Source organism: Meleagris gallopavo, chromosome 15, assembly GCF_905368555.1.
Source record: "Meleagris gallopavo chromosome 15, MGAL_WU_HG_1.1, whole genome shotgun sequence".
Classification (NCBI taxonomy): domain Eukaryota; kingdom Metazoa; phylum Chordata; class Aves; order Galliformes; family Phasianidae; genus Meleagris; species Meleagris gallopavo.
Window position 1 is genome coordinate 9,653,582 of NC_139418.1, and position 14,794 is coordinate 9,668,375.

General features: G+C 46.1%; 1 protein-coding gene across 5 annotated transcripts; it reads left to right on the top strand.

The window, feature by feature from the left end:
* Nucleotides 1-15: 15 nt before the first annotated feature.
* On the top strand, nucleotides 16-14,654 carry BRD8 (bromodomain containing 8). 5 transcript variants are annotated; one of them, XR_014886693.1, is made up of 23 exons: nucleotides 16-121; nucleotides 397-493; nucleotides 1,146-1,215; nucleotides 2,108-2,157; nucleotides 2,265-2,387; nucleotides 2,541-2,621; nucleotides 3,007-3,071; nucleotides 3,555-3,691; nucleotides 4,123-4,338; nucleotides 5,597-5,741; nucleotides 6,965-7,174; nucleotides 7,554-7,834; nucleotides 8,197-8,652; nucleotides 9,006-9,099; nucleotides 9,311-9,357; nucleotides 9,729-9,943; nucleotides 10,253-10,345; nucleotides 10,559-10,627; nucleotides 11,285-11,462; nucleotides 12,109-12,213; nucleotides 13,054-13,098; nucleotides 13,684-13,864; nucleotides 14,249-14,654. XR_014886693.1 is itself a non-coding variant. In XM_010718973.3 (22 exons), the coding sequence occupies exons 1-22, from the start codon at nucleotides 103-105 to the stop codon at nucleotides 14,306-14,308; spliced, it is 2,856 nt and encodes a 951-aa protein (XP_010717275.1). In that variant the 5' UTR covers nucleotides 17-102; the 3' UTR covers nucleotides 14,309-14,652. The 5 variants fall into 5 exon arrangements, 2 of the variants coding, with proteins under 2 accessions (XP_003210373.1, XP_010717275.1); XR_795251.3 differs by having other exon boundaries at nucleotides 13,684-13,860; XR_014886694.1 differs by lacking the exon at nucleotides 6,965-7,174 and having other exon boundaries at nucleotides 13,684-13,860; nucleotides 14,249-14,653.
* The last annotated feature ends 140 nt before the right edge of the window (nucleotides 14,655-14,794 follow it).

A 14,794-nucleotide genomic window follows, 5' to 3' on the forward strand; every position in this document is an offset into this window, starting at 1 on the left:
GGCCGGATGGGCGGGGCCTGAGCTCGAGGGGAGGGGCGCGCGCGGCTCCCGGCGGGCTGTGCGGGAAGCTCCGCCCCATCTCGCTCGGGCCGGGCGGGGAAGATGGCGGCGGGAACGGGGAGTAAGTGCGGGGCGTGTGGGTAGAGGCGGTGGGGAACCGGTGGGGGAACCGGTTCGCAGGGGGCAGAGGAACGGCAGCAGTTCGCAGTCATGGTGCTGGGGCGGGAAGGGGTGGGGGAGCGACCCGAGGAGGTCTGAGGGGAGGGTGGGGCCAACGGTCGGAATGGGCGGGGCCTGTTGGAGTGGGCGGGGCCAACGGGTGTGTGGGCAGGGCTTGGCGCGGAGCGGCTCCCGCCGTGCGGTGCCGCGGTGCGGAGCTGCCCGTTGTCCCTGCAGAGCACAAGCTGCTGAGCGCCGGCCCCACCGAGCCCTGGTCCATCCGCGAGAAGCTCTGCCTCGCCTCCTCCGTCATGCGCAGCGGCGACCAGAACTGGTAAGGGGTGGGTCTGGTGCTGTGCGATTGATCCTGTGCGCTTCGTGTTCCGTCGTGCTACGGGTTGGAGTGTTAAACAACGTGCCTGGAAACGGCTCTTCTTCTTGTGAATAGTGTGTGAAAACAGAAGTGCATTAATTGGTGCAGAGCACGTGTTTGTAGATTGAATCATAACGCATCCCGAGTTGGAAGGGGCACACAGGGCTCATTGAGTCCAACTACTGACACTACACACAGCCATCCAAAATTCAGACTCTGTCTGATAGTGTTATCCAGACACTTCCTGAACCGTGGCAAGCTTGAATAGGAAGAGTTGTGTCCAGGTAGCACATATAAGAGCTGTGTTTGCCATTCCTGCGCTCCTAGCTTGGTTTTGCTGCCTGTTTCCCCTCCACAAAGGGAAGTTTTTGTTTAATTGACTAGAAGGTGATTTTCAAAGCAAGGAAGGGAAGCTGTTGCATTAGGAGTAGGCGGATACTTTTGAGTCCAGAGACCATAGTTGAATAATTCCTTAAAAAAAAAAAACAACTCCATCTTGGTAGATCCATTGTGTTAATGGGGACTATTTTGTGATGAGCATTAAGAGACCTTTTCGCAGTGTGTTGGTCGGGGTTGGCTCACTGGGCAGTCATGTGCCATTTTTCCTCTGCAGGGTCTCAGTCAGCAGAGCCATCAAACCCTTTGCAGAGCCAGGCCGCCCACCCGATTGGTTTTCCCAAAAGGTAAGAGGCTGCCAACGCAGTCCTGGAAAAAAATGAATTCTGTATGCGGTGTGGAAGGCAGTAAGATAACAAAACTGATTTGTTGTAAAACTGGATAAGGTTAAAAACAAAAAGAGCAGAATGATCAGAGACGTGAAATAGCTCCCTTCTAAGGGGTGACAAAGTAATGTAGAAGCTTTTGGCGTAAGAAAGTGATAACTGAAAAGAAAAACAACAGATGCCCATACAGTTGTGAGCAGCATGCCAATGGTGAACAGGGCCTTGTCCAGAAGAAGAGTTAGAGGCTATTAAGTAGGACTAACAAGAGGCAGGTTCAAAGCAAACCAAAAGAGGCACGTGACTGAGCTGGAGTTCTTTGCTGTGGGATTTTGTGAATGCCCTTGTATTTTGGTGTGTCCAAATGTTTGGACAAGCACTTGGAATTTTTGTTAGGTAAGGGCCAGAAAGAAATTAAGAGAATTAAGGGAGAAGTCTCGTTTTTGATTTGGTTTGGTTTTAATGTCTGTAGTTTTTACTGTTTCTGTAGTTTTGTTAAGCTTGATTTAATACTATCTTGTCTTCTTCATTGAAATATTTTTGGTTCGTGTTCACAGACAGAAGTGTTACAGCTACAGATATCCTATTTGTTTGGTTTCTTTTTTTCTTTCTAATTTGTTTTTTGGGAATGTCTGTTTTCTTCTCTTTGTTCTGAGTCAGCCAGATCAGTGCTAGAGTGAAAGAGTGAACTTGCTTCCTCCTTTTGAGGTCTGCTAAACTGTATCTTTGGGAGAAACTCAGGAGAATTCTGTTCATAAAGCATTAGACCTCTGAAGAGTAGGTGCCCTGAAGATAGATTTGTAGATAGGCTGGTCTGACTCTTTGATGTCCTCTGATTTTCTTTGTTTCCTTTCAGCATTGTGCATCTCAGTATTCAGAGCTCTTGGAGACTACAGAGACCCCTAAGTGAGTATCAAGTCTGAAGCAAATGCAGACTGGGAATAGCTGGCAGCAGCCATGAAAGAAAGGAGAACTCAGTTTCGTGACTGTTTTGTTTTTCTCTTGTTCTACAGGAGAAAGCGTGGTGAGAAAGGAGAGGTGGTGGAAACTGTGGAAGATGTCATTGTGCGGAAACTGACTGCAGAACGGGTTGAGGAGTTGAAGAAAATTATTAAAGAAACACAGGAGAAATACAGGTATGTGGCAGAGGCAGAGCTGTGGTGTGCCTGAAAATCTGTCCTGAAAAAGTGGCATCAGTGGGAGAATGCTTGGGGCAGAAGCGTATGGAACAGGAGCTTTTCAGGCTTATTGTTCGGTAATAAGTAAGTAAGAAGATTTTCTGATTACAGGCAACTCAAGAAGGATGCAGAGCTGATCCAGGCTGGACACATGGATAACAGACTGGAGGAGCTGTGCAATGAGATTATGATGTGGGTTATTTAATTATTTCCATGTTGTTTTCTTCTGAGATTGTAGTCCCTGATCTTTTGTGTTTGGCAGACATCTTTGGCTCAGTCCTTTTTGAACTGAGAGAGATAGGTCATGCTTTGGCCTCTGGGGTGAACTTAGGTTGTGGGACACCAGCTTATGTGAAACATCTTTGAGAGTTCTCAGGATAGAGTTTGTTGATGGCTTGCAAAATCATGCTTGCTTCTACCGTTTTTATATGCTACTGGAAGGATTTAAGGCTGGATTTAAGGCACAGGGTACTTCATTGTTGTCTGGAGATTATGGGGTAGGGACCAGCAAGCTGATTGTGTGGGAGAAGCTAAGGGGCAGTAGAACACCATGACAGGATTTTTATTCTGTATACAGAAAGAAGAAGCTGGAGGAGGAGGAGGCAGAAGTCAAGAGAAAGGCTACGGATGCTGCTTATCAAGGTAAGCTGGACAGTTGCTTCTTTGCTCTCCAAAGGATGTGCTTCTGTTCTTCAGAACCACTGGAAAATACCATGTCTTATGACCTGTTTAATGTGAATTCTTTGCCCTAAAGGTAGGAGAGTTTGTATTCCCTTTCCAGCAAAACACAAAGACTTCTGATAAGAAAACAAATTCCGTAGAAAGGGCGTATGTAAGAGGAATAAGAATTTGTTCTGAATGTTTCATCCATTTATAGTTCCTAGGGCAATGCAGAGAGCTAACCTAGCAATGGTGGGATGTGGTAAATACCCAATTGCTAGGGAAATGAAATTAAGGTGCATTACCTATTCCTAGTGTTATCTGTGAACTTAGTGTGGTGTGGTGCAGGAATTTTCTACGGTATAAATTGTTTTCTTAGGGTTCTTTAGGACAGTCAGAAGTATCTCAGGAGCTGTCCAAGATGGATGGACTCATGGAATCCCATTCTCTTCTGTTCTCTTCCAGCTCGTCAGGCCATTAAGAATCCACCACGAAGATTAACGGGTGTGATGGTTCGCTCCCCTGCAGGTTCAACTTCTCCAGGGGGAGACTATGCTCTGGGAGATCTGTCTCAGCCTGCTGTGGATGAGGCCAGCCCAGGGGTAAGAATACTTCCCATGGTAAGAGGGAAAGACCAGCTTGGGACCTGGGATTCTGCATCCTTCATGAAAAGGAGCCTGGGGAAGAGCCCTTGGCTTGTTCTGCAGACTTTTCGTTGTGGTAGTGCTGTAGTGTGGTTGATGTACAGTGCTGCTCGAGAGACGTGTCTTCTTCCGTGTCTGTGATGATCAGGTGCCTGAACCAAAGGCTGTGTAGGGGCAGCAGTGGGTTGACCAGGCAGTCTTCTGTGTGTGCCTGGGAAGTGGCACTACAGGGCAGGGAAAGGGTGAAAGCCTGGAGTAGTGTAGTGAGTGAATGTAGTAGGTGTCTGTGGTGTGCTGCTCTTGATCACTGCTCTTGGGGGAAGGAGCAAGTGGGACTAGTCGGTGTGGTGGAGTGTGGCTTTGAACAGTGTGGTTTTTCTCTTTCTCAGGTCACTCCAGGGACATTGCCCAGCACCCCAGTTGCCTCCTTCATTGGAATCCCTGACACCCCTCCAGGCTCTGCTCCCCTGGATGCCCCCATGACCCCAGTCACTGATGATTCACCCCAGAAAAAGATGCTAGGACAAAAAGCAACTCCGCCTCCTTCCCCTCTGCTCTCAGAGCTGCTGAAGAAGGGCAGTCTCCTGCCCACAAGCCCCAGGCTGGTATGGAGCTCTCTGCTCATATATACAAGCACACAAATAATCTGCTCCAGACTCTTCCACTGAAAAAGGAGGAGCTGCAAAGGCTTTTAAAAAATATAGTGTTCTGTGAGAATCCCAGCAGAAGAGAAATTTGAGAGAGATGGTTATCCTTGTGAAGCCACAAAGGTGGGATCCTTTCCCAGCATTACTGTGGGTCCAGGGTGGCAGGTGTCAGCACACAGAACTGGCTGTCCCTAGTTGTAAGGAGTTGGAGTTGCAGGCTTTGGTAGAGGAAATGGTTCTCACTGGGGCTGCATGTTAGTAGACATCACCCCGGTCTGTCTCCATGGAGGTGTTCTTGTTGAGTTCTCCTTTGGGCTCACAATTCTTGCTTACATCTTGGCAGGATGTAATCTTCTGCTTCAGTCTTTATAATGGATCTTAGGGTAGGAATAGAGAGTCCTTCAGTTAAATTTATGACCAATATTGAAGTTCTTCAGTCTTCTCCTAGTTGTAGCCAGTTACTAAAACTGTTGTGATGACAGCTCATTTTGGCCCTTCTGGTGTTAGTGACTGGAAGGCGTAGGAAGGAGGGCAGCCATTGGTGACTCTATTCAGAGCACTGTCTGAAAGCAGCAGCCATCAGCCTGCACATGGCATTGATTCCCTGCATTAGTGCTTGTGTGATGAAGTAGATGTATTGCTGTTGATGATTTTTCGGTAATCATATTTGGAGTATTTTCTATACATTACCTTGCGTAGGTGTTCCATGCTCTGTGTTAGTGGGCTGCAGTGTAAGATATGACAAAGGAAAGAGAATGGCTATGGAAGTCTTTGGGTTTTCTTTGTATCAACAGGGCAGTTGATTCAGTCTGTTATTGGTTTAGAATCTGACCTTGACAGAGTTAGATTCCATCTTTATGTGTCAGTTTCTCTGAACTCAAAATAAAGGATAATTCCTTGCCATTTTAGAGGGTAGAGAGGCTAACTCTACTGGTATCTGTAAGGAATTGTGTGATCTTTGTGCTGAGTAACTGAGGTAGAGCAAACGATGTTTTTGTCCTACCTTAACGGGAGTTTGCACTGTAGCTGTATTGCAGTTGAAGAATAGTCTTAAACTTGCATAAGGGGAACTTAGGCAGGGACTAGACTGGACAAAAAGCACAGAAGAATTGTTGAGACAGCAAATGATGGATATACTCACAAAGGTGCATATCTGGCAGAGAATCGCTGATGTGTTTGTATCTCCAGGAACTTCAGTTGTGTCCTCCTTTGGCAGGTTGGTGAAAATGAAATGGCAGTGGCTTCTGGTCACATGAACAGCTCAGGAGTCCTGCTGGAGGTAGGAAGTGTCCTTCCAGTGCTGCACAGTGGGGAAATGCAGTCAGCACCTGGTGCTGTTCCTGCATCTCCTGCTGCTTCAGGTAACTCAAAAGGGGTTTTTTCCCTTTTATGGTTCTCCCTGTAAAAGTCCCTGAGGCTTAGCAATGTTACTGTTACGTGCCATAATTCCACAGACTGTTTTATGAATTCTCCTTGGAGAGAAATGAAGAGCATTTCTCAACCTGCCTCATCTGGAGGCTTCTTTACAAGTTCTGTTGCTATTTCTGCACCTTTATCCCTTTCTCCATTTTCCTTCTGAGAAGACTAATTCTTAATGGGAAAAAATATATATATGTATATATTATGTATGTATGTCTTGGTCTGAAATGACTGAAATGGATAGATTTGACTGGCTCTGGTCCATCCAGTTTAGTTTTCTGGGTTTGATGCTGGCCTAATGCCTGGCATTTCAGTTTAGAAATGAAGGTTTAGTTGACAGGGAGTTGGGGAAAATTGTATCTAGTGTTTGAGCCTCAATGTGTCTAAATACAGCTGCCTGTGAAACTGCAGACTTCATTTACCTTACCTCTGCTTCTCAGGGGTGTGCTGAGAATTAGACTGCAGTGGACTGTGAGCTCTAGAGAAAATTCCATAGGCTGAGGTGAGAAGGGACAGTGTGGGAGTCTGTGCACTGAGTCCTTTCAGAACCTCCCGCCTGAGATGAAGTTCCTTCTCAGCTCATACTAACAAAGGATTTATTAATGTTGTCTGCAACTGAGGGTTTACACCATTTGTTCATACGTAAATCCAGATGAATAATCTTACTTTCCTTACCCATCCCTGTTCTTTAAGACCTTTTAATTTGGTCCAGATGGTTCAGTAAATTCAGACTGGAAGTTACGGCTGAGTGGCAACCTCTGATAACAAAGGAAGTCTCCAAGAAAGACCTGCAAAGAGATTCCCTCTGCTCCCTTCCACCTCCTGTGATGACTGTTTGTCTTGGCTTACCTTGTGTGTCTCTCTCAGTACCGGTTTTCAGATTTCCTGTAATTATATTGGAATGAACCGTGGGAAGGGGATCTCTCTGCATGTGTGGCTTAGCCTGTCCAGGCCTTACTTTGAACACTGTCCCATAGTCTGCATGATTTCATCTCTGACTGCACCTAGGAATCATGCGTTTTTGGTGCAGGCTTTCTTTACAGCTTTTTGGGACTGTTAGTAGGTACTATTTGGTGTATTCTCCCAGAGGAAGCCACCATACAAGTGAAGAACCCGGTGGTGGCTGCTTCTCGCTCATGTGCTTTTCCCTTCTACTCTCTGTTAGGTGCTCCTACGCTTTCCCGGCTTTTAGAAGCTGGTCCTGCGCAGTTCACCTCACCTCTTGCTTCCTTCTCCGCTGTTGCCAGCGAACCTCCAGCTAAGCTCCTGCCACCCCCTGTAGAGCCTGTGTCGCAGGCAACCATTGTCATGATGCCCACGCTGTCAGCACCATCCGTTGTGCCACCAGCTGCAGCTCCAGAAAGCGTAGTCACAGGTGCGTTTCTGAACTACGCACTCAGGTCGTAGAACTTGCCTTGGGCTCAGCACCCAGCAAGCCTTCAGCTGGCGTTTTATCATCTGACTCGCCTTCCTTTCTGAAAGGATGGTTATGGCTGGGTTATGGAGTAAACAGGTGGTGAATATGGGATTTAAACAGGGTTTGTTGGGTGGGAGTTGCTGGATTGTGATTCAAGGGCTGATTCAAGGCCTGGAATCTCTCTTTCTCTCTGCCGTGGGAAAGCAAACGTCTCCCATATTTGTCTTTTATTTTTCTATACTATACTGTTATGGGTGGAGCTGGGGTACTTGAGACTGGTGATTGGTCTTAGCCACTGCAGTATTTGGTTATGATTGTCACTCTCATCCTTGTGCAGTGAGCCAGCCAGAAGCCTGTGTTTCCATGGAAGCAGTGTCTGATTCCCATACAGTGACAGTATCCATGGACAGCAGTGAAATATCCATGATCATTGATTCAATCAAGAAAGAGTGCCTGGGTTCTGGAGCTGGCAGTACTGCGGGGTCTTCCAAAGATCACTGCATTGATGGGAAAGAAGACCTGGATTTGGCGGAGAAGATGGATATTGCAGTGTCCTATACAGGCGAAGAGCTGGACTTTGATACTGTTGGAAATATTATAGCCATCATTGAAGACAAGGTAAACAGGCAAAGCAGAAAGCTGATAGCTTGTTTTCCCCATCAAGTTAGGTTAATCTCAATCGATTACTGCTTGTCAAGTTAATTACCTTAAACAAGAAAGGAATAACTTTTTCAAAATGTTCGTTTTCACAGTCATTGTCAGTAGAAAGCGACTGTGACACCAGTGCCATGTTTAGCCTGGTGCTTCATTTCAGAATACAGAAAGAAATCTCTCTCGTGTTGGATAGGGTTTGAATCAGTGCCCTTTTTCTGAAAGCCAGCTCTTCCACAGCTAGCTTGCTACCAAATAACAGTGAATTATTTTTAGTCCCTCTTTCTGACCTTCATCTGCATTTCTCTGTGTTTATTTTGGTAATAAAGGTAGATGACAACCCCGAAGTTCTGGATGCGGCAGTTGTGGAAGCTGCTCTGTCCTCTTTCTGTGAAGATACTGATGACCCTCAGGCTTTGCCTGGCCCATGGGAACACCCAATTCATCAGGAACATGAGAAACAGGCCCAGATACCCCAAGTGTCTGTGACTGTGAAGCAGGAGAGACTGGAGTGTGAGGAGCCAGAGGCAAAGGGGATTCGAGAGCTAATGGGCATTGGAGAGCTGGGATCAGAAATAAAGACAGAACCTGCAGAGCAAGAGCAGAATCAGCTGGGTGCTGAAGAAACCATGTCAGCAACGGCAAGAGTAACAGAAACGCCAGAGCTTAGGAGTCAAGAGATTGAGGAGGATCAAAGAGCAGCTGTGGCAGCAGGAGAGAGTTCTGAAATTGAAATAGAATCGAGCAAGGGAGAAGACACAATGCACAATGCGGTGAAGACTGAGGTACGTGAGCTGAGAGGCCTGAAACTGATGTGGGGAAAGAGGAGCAGCTGTAGTAGGCAGGAAAGAAGTTTAGAGGAAAGATGAGTGCTGGGTTGAAGGTGACGCATCAATGAATGTGACTGACTGTTTCCTTGGGAGTCATACTGCTGATCCGTTCGATCTGCAGGGAACTTCTCTGCTTTAGGCAGTACTTTGATGTAACTCCCTTGGCCCATGTGCAGAATTGCTGTTGGGAAGGTGCTCAGTGAAATTCATTGCCTTGAGCTAGGTTAGAGTGAGATTAGTTGTGCCCACACCTTCACTGAAGTAAGCTGACACAAACGTCTAGATTTGTGCATTTCTCTTCCCTCCAGACCCCACCTGATGATGATTCATCCCCTCCACAAGTCCCAAATGTGAGTGAAGACTCCTCACAGGCTGATGTTCAGCACAAATTTGAGCTGTCAGGTAACTTAATACAGCTAGGAAATCTTTTACATGCAACATTATTAGCTGGATAGATGTCAGTGATCTGGTTCAGGTGTTTTGGGGTGGAGGGAGAAAAGTATATGTAGGAACAGGGGTAATTACTGCAGGACAGTAGGCTTTGGTTCAGGAGCTTTTGTAGAAAGGACTGCATTAGAGAACCATAACCTTTCTGCTTCTCTTTCTTTCGCAGACTCAATGAAGGAGGAAGCCCAAGCCCTCTTTAGGAGTCAGATGAAGGTAATTCTGAATTGGCTGTAGTCCTCTTGGTTTCACTAATAAGACCTCGCTGCTGCTGCTTTCTGGCTCCCACCTACTAAAAAGCAAAGCCTGTGTTCAGCTTTCTGCATTGAGAAATAGTCAGCATGAAGTTGGGAACTAAAGGGGAGATTGCTTCAGGCCCTGTACAGCTGAGTGTATGTTTTTCTATATTTAAGTTGTTGACAGTGGGAAGTAAGGCAGGATAGTAACCAGAATTTTGTGGAAATGCCTGCACAGTTGTCAACAGCTGTAGTAAGAATATCACTTTGCTTGCTGAACCACAGTGCTTTGGAGGCTTTGAGTTGCTGCTGTAGTTGGCCGTGTGGACTTATGAACTCTTTGTGTTTCAGGATGGGCAGGGTGAAGAGGATGATGAGGATGGTGCCAGTGAGGCTGCCAGTTTGGAGGAGCCCAAAGAAGAAGATCAGGGTGAGGGATATCTGTCAGAGATGGATAACGAACCCCCTGTGAGTGAGAGCGATGATGGCTTCAGTGTCCACAACGCACCTTTACAGTCTCACACACTGGCTGACTCCATCCCCAGCAGCCCAGCCTCCTCGCAGTTGTGAGTATCAGTGAAGCTCTCTGTCACACAGGTGCAAATCCCAGGCTGTTTCCTGGAGGGAGTGTAGGATTCTCATTTCTGTTTTGCTGAGTGGGTGCAGTGGGTGAATTTGTTGATGATTTGTCTGGCACTAGATTGTCCTTACTCAGAAGTGCAGGTGTTTGCACAATGCTGTAGTGCCAGGTCCCATTTTTTATATCTCTCTCCGGCTTGGTTTACTGCAAGCATGACAAAGGCAAAATGAACTGTAAGGTTCTACTCCAAGACAGTATGGAGATTCACAAAGGAAATCATATCGTTTTTTCTCAGCTCAGTGTGCAGTGAGGATCAGGAAGCAATACAGGCTCAGAAGATCTGGAAGAAAGCCATCATGCTGGTTTGGAGAGCAGCAGCTAATCACAGGTGAGTTTGATGTCTTGAGAACTGGCAGAAAGAAGTGACTAATCTCAGGCAAGCCTGTCCTTTCCCAACTCTGAGGCTTACCTGCCTTGTTACAGGGTGAATCATACTGTTAGTGATAGCAGGCAAATAAACATGAGAGCATGACACAAGTATTTGAGAATTATTCCTCCATGGGCAAGGACAAGACATTCAGTGGAGTCTTTCTCTCTTTAGGTATGCCAATGTCTTCTTACAGCCTGTGACTGACGATATAGCACCGGGCTACCACAGTATTGTGCAGAGGTGAGTCTCAGCATTCTTATTTCATGAGAACTCTGGTGTATTTGTGCAAGAATTTCTGGCAGGAAAAGTCTAGATTTCATCTGCTGTTCAGACTGCAAAACTTGGAAAATACTTTTCTTCTGACATCATTCGGTCTATTTCCCCAAGAAAGAGAGTCATCTTCAGTAATATATACAAGTCTATACACAGCCCTGCCCTAGAATGAAGTGCAGACTTGACCAGAATGTTTTTTATCAGTGAAGTGGTATGTGATTATCTCTGTTTCTGTCCAAGGGTTGAATTTAAGGTTTGACATTCCAAAGACCTGGATTCCTTGATCAGCTCTTTTATTGTCTCAGAAAGTCCAGATTCTGGAAGAGTTACCAAAATATGCCTAAATAGTTCCAGTGGCTGTAGCTCTGGCTCCCTTATGTCTCCCAGGAAAGCAAATGCCTCTCTTGAGGCAGCTGTTCTGCATTGTTACCATTCCTGTTGACTGCTGAGCAGCCTGTGACTCCTGATCTGAGGCCTTGGAACTCAGGAATGCAGCCTATGTGGAGAACATATTCTGCTAAATTAAATAGATGGTTTAATTAGATATGTCATAGTCCTTAGAGTGCTTGCAAACGAGAAGGGAGAGTTACATATTTGCGTTGCTGTTTTGAACATATTTTACAGGCCAATGGATTTATCTACCATCAAGAAGAACATCGAGAATGGGCTGATACGAACCACAGCTGAGTTCCAGCGTGATATTATGCTGATGTTTCAAAATGCAGTTATGTACAATAGCTCTGACCACGATGTATACCATATGGCTGTGGAGATGCAGCGAGATGTCCTGGAGCAGATCCAGGTAAAGTACTGAGCTGAGGCTGTTTCAGAACAGAGTGTCTGCATTGGTTCACAGGTACAGGAAAGACTTCTGGAAGTGAAAACAAAGTTTCACTCACAGTGTCTTCAAATGAAGTCCCATCTTTGCCTGCTTGTACTAGCTTAGGTGTTTGTGGTGAACTGGATTGTTAAAACTAACACAGCAAACTGTTTGTTTGGTTTAGCCCAGGCTAATTTCAAACCTAATTTCCTTTGGGGGTGCACATATGCTTAGGCCAGCAGGAACTAGGGTGTGGTTCAGGAACAGAAACAAGCAACAAGATCAGTGAATGACAAGGGACGCAACTGCTGCTTTTGGTGACTGTCAGTCTGTGCTGGCTTGAGGCATATACAAAACTGTCTTGAGACTGTCCTGTGAATGTGTGTCATTTAGAATTTCTTCTGAAGTGGAAAGTCCCAGCTGTCATAGTTTGAACTGGATTTTTATAGTCCCTCCGGACTTGCGGCTTCTGAGGTGAATGGGGGAACTTATTCTGTGTAGCAAACAAGGAACTGAAACTGTCTCTGACCCAGTCGTTCCCAGCCCTGTGGTCTGTGATGGTTAGCTGACAAGCTCTAACTGAGCTTGTTTTGCTTGAGAGTCTGAACACAGCATGGTTTTCCTGCAGCAATTTCTGGCTACACAACTGATCATGCAAACATCAGAGTCGGGGATCAGTGCAAAGAGCCTGCGTGGGCGAGATTCCACTCGCAAGCAAGATGCTTCAGAGAAGGTGAGAATGCTGCACCCTGCAGAAGGGTGCCTGGTGTCTTTTGGAGAATCTCAAGATACTGCACAAAGTTCCAGTACCAAAGATGTGCAGAATGTGTTTTTAGACTGAAATAGCTCCTGCATCTTCATGTGAACAATTTATTGTTATTATTTTTCTTTAACTAAGTCCATTGATTAGACTTCAGCTTTGAAGCTGTACATCAACCCAAAAATGGGTCTGAGAATCGTGAGTTATTTCTGCAACCCCTGTTTCTTGATTTCATGATTTCAAGAGCAAGTGATGAAAAGTGTTGTGAAATGAGTAGAATATTGGAGGAGGTGTGGTATGGCAGGAAGGTGAAGGAGTAACAAATTGAAGACTAGCCTCTGCCATGTTCTTCACTTCCAAGTCAGGTGTTCAGAACCAAAGAGTTACTTGAGTCTGGTTTGCTGTTTAAAACACACCATGGAACTTTCCACTTCCACACCGATCTGAGATACCCAGACTTGATTACATGACCTCAGCTGCTCTCAGCTGGTACACATAACATTGTGTCAGCAAGGATTCCCTGCTTAGTTCAAGTAGAGAGTGTGGCAGACTGCAGAGTGCAGCTGTTCTTTTGGTGGTACAGGCCTTGCCATAGCTGGTGAGGGAATAAATATCCCTTTCCTAGCATTCTTGCTCTTGCCTTATTCCTCTTCTGTGCATTTTTATGTTCCTGCCATGTAAGACTGAAGCCATGCGGGAAGGGGAGTGGGGCACATGTTTCTCCATGCTCATGTGTGGGCTTATTGCTTCTGTGTGGTGTGTGCGTTTCCCTATCTGATATCTGATAAGTCCTTCTGTTTGGCCTTTTAACAGGACAGTGTCCCAATGGGCTCTCCTGCCTTCCTTCTCTCTCTCTTTGTAAGTATTGAAAGGCTCCAGCAGGTACTGCAGTACTGCTGTCATTGTCCTCTGCTCCTTGTCTGGGTGATCACTGCACTGTCACAGCGTCCTTTGCATTACAACAACATGTGTTTAACTTCGGGTCTGTACAACCATGAACTGTAGAGACTAATCGTTTCAGATCCTTCCTCTTGGCTTGGGTGAGTGGGTGGGTCTTCAGTCCTTCTTCTGGTTCCAAGTGTTCTTATTTTGTCATCTGCCTTGCTTTTTTCCACAACTGCTCTCCTGCTTTTTCTTTCCATGTAAATGGGAAGACACACCAAATAATGCATTACTATAGTTCTGACATTTCTCACGCTTACACAGCTGCCCCTTCTTCACATTCAAGGCCATACAAAAGGGCCTGGAGAAAGTGAGGATTCAGCTGCATTCTCTTTGTTGTTCATGGACCAGAAAACAAATAACAGACTTCACAGAAATACCTTGCTCTTTGTCCATGGTGATCTGGAAGTGTTTGCAAAGTGTTCCTGAGCCTCTGAGTTGCAGGGAGGAGAGAGGGGAGGAAGATGGAGAGTTTATTTTTTCTCTCACATATATCTAAAGACAGAGGAGTACTCCAGGAGAGTCAGCATGTCAGCCAGAGGGAGAGGGCAGCGGATCAAAGGAAGCTCTCAGCTCGCCTTCTGCTCATGGAAAGGAGCTGTACGGAGAAGCTAGGGAGCTAGTGCCAGGGTCACTCAACTGGAGGAGCACTTCCTGTAGGGATCAGCAGCTGATAAGGTAGGTTAGTCAGCAATTTTTTCTTTCCATCTTAAGAGCCAAGCTAGAATCTATCACTTTGGAGAAAGCCTGCACACTGCAGGCTCCAAAAGCATCTGTCTGGGTGAGAACCTTTTTGCCCATCTCTGTCCTGGCCACTGCTAATGCGCAGAGATGCTGCAAATCCCAGCACCGGTGCTGTATCCAGAATGAATTCTAGGTAGGTCTGCTAGCAGGCCTCCTCAGGCCTTCATAGCAGAGCTTCCCTTTTTCTCCTGTTTGGAAGGCATGAAAAGTTGTTGCCAAATGTACAGTTTCTTACCTCCATGCGCTGGAGGAAATGTTTTGTGCTTAAGGTTGCATAACTGGTTTCTGCTAATGCCAGTCTTTTTGTTTGCCTTGTGACTAGGATGGAGGCACCAGAGGGCGTCGCTGTGCCATTGAGGCAGACATGAAGATGAAGAAATGACGCCGGAGAAAGAGGGGAAAACCCAGCACCTAACACCCAGAGCTGGAGTGCAAGCAAGATGCTGTTAAAGCTGTTAGAGGAAGAAGAGCTGCAGGTCCATTTCTGGGACCTGTTCCACCTTCTTGGCTTGAGTCTGGGAAGCGACATCTCATCAGAATGTGTTACCCAAAGAAACTTCCTTGGAGGGGAAGACTGGCCCCCCTGCCTGTTCTAGGGCAGTCGTCTTGGGCTTCATCAGTGTTCTGGTGTTAGCTAGCAACTGGTGGCTCGTATGTACTGTAATGTGAAGTGTACAGATTTTTACTAGTGATGTGTAAATGTGTATGTATATTAAAGTCTGGGGAAAAAAAATATCCAGTATACAGTGTTCAGTTTTCTGAGCATCACAGCTCTCTTCAGTGAGGAACCCTGCTCTTGTACGAGTGTGCATACAAACCTTGAATTTCTGCAGGTACAGCTCACTTCCAGTTACCCTTTAAAAGCACA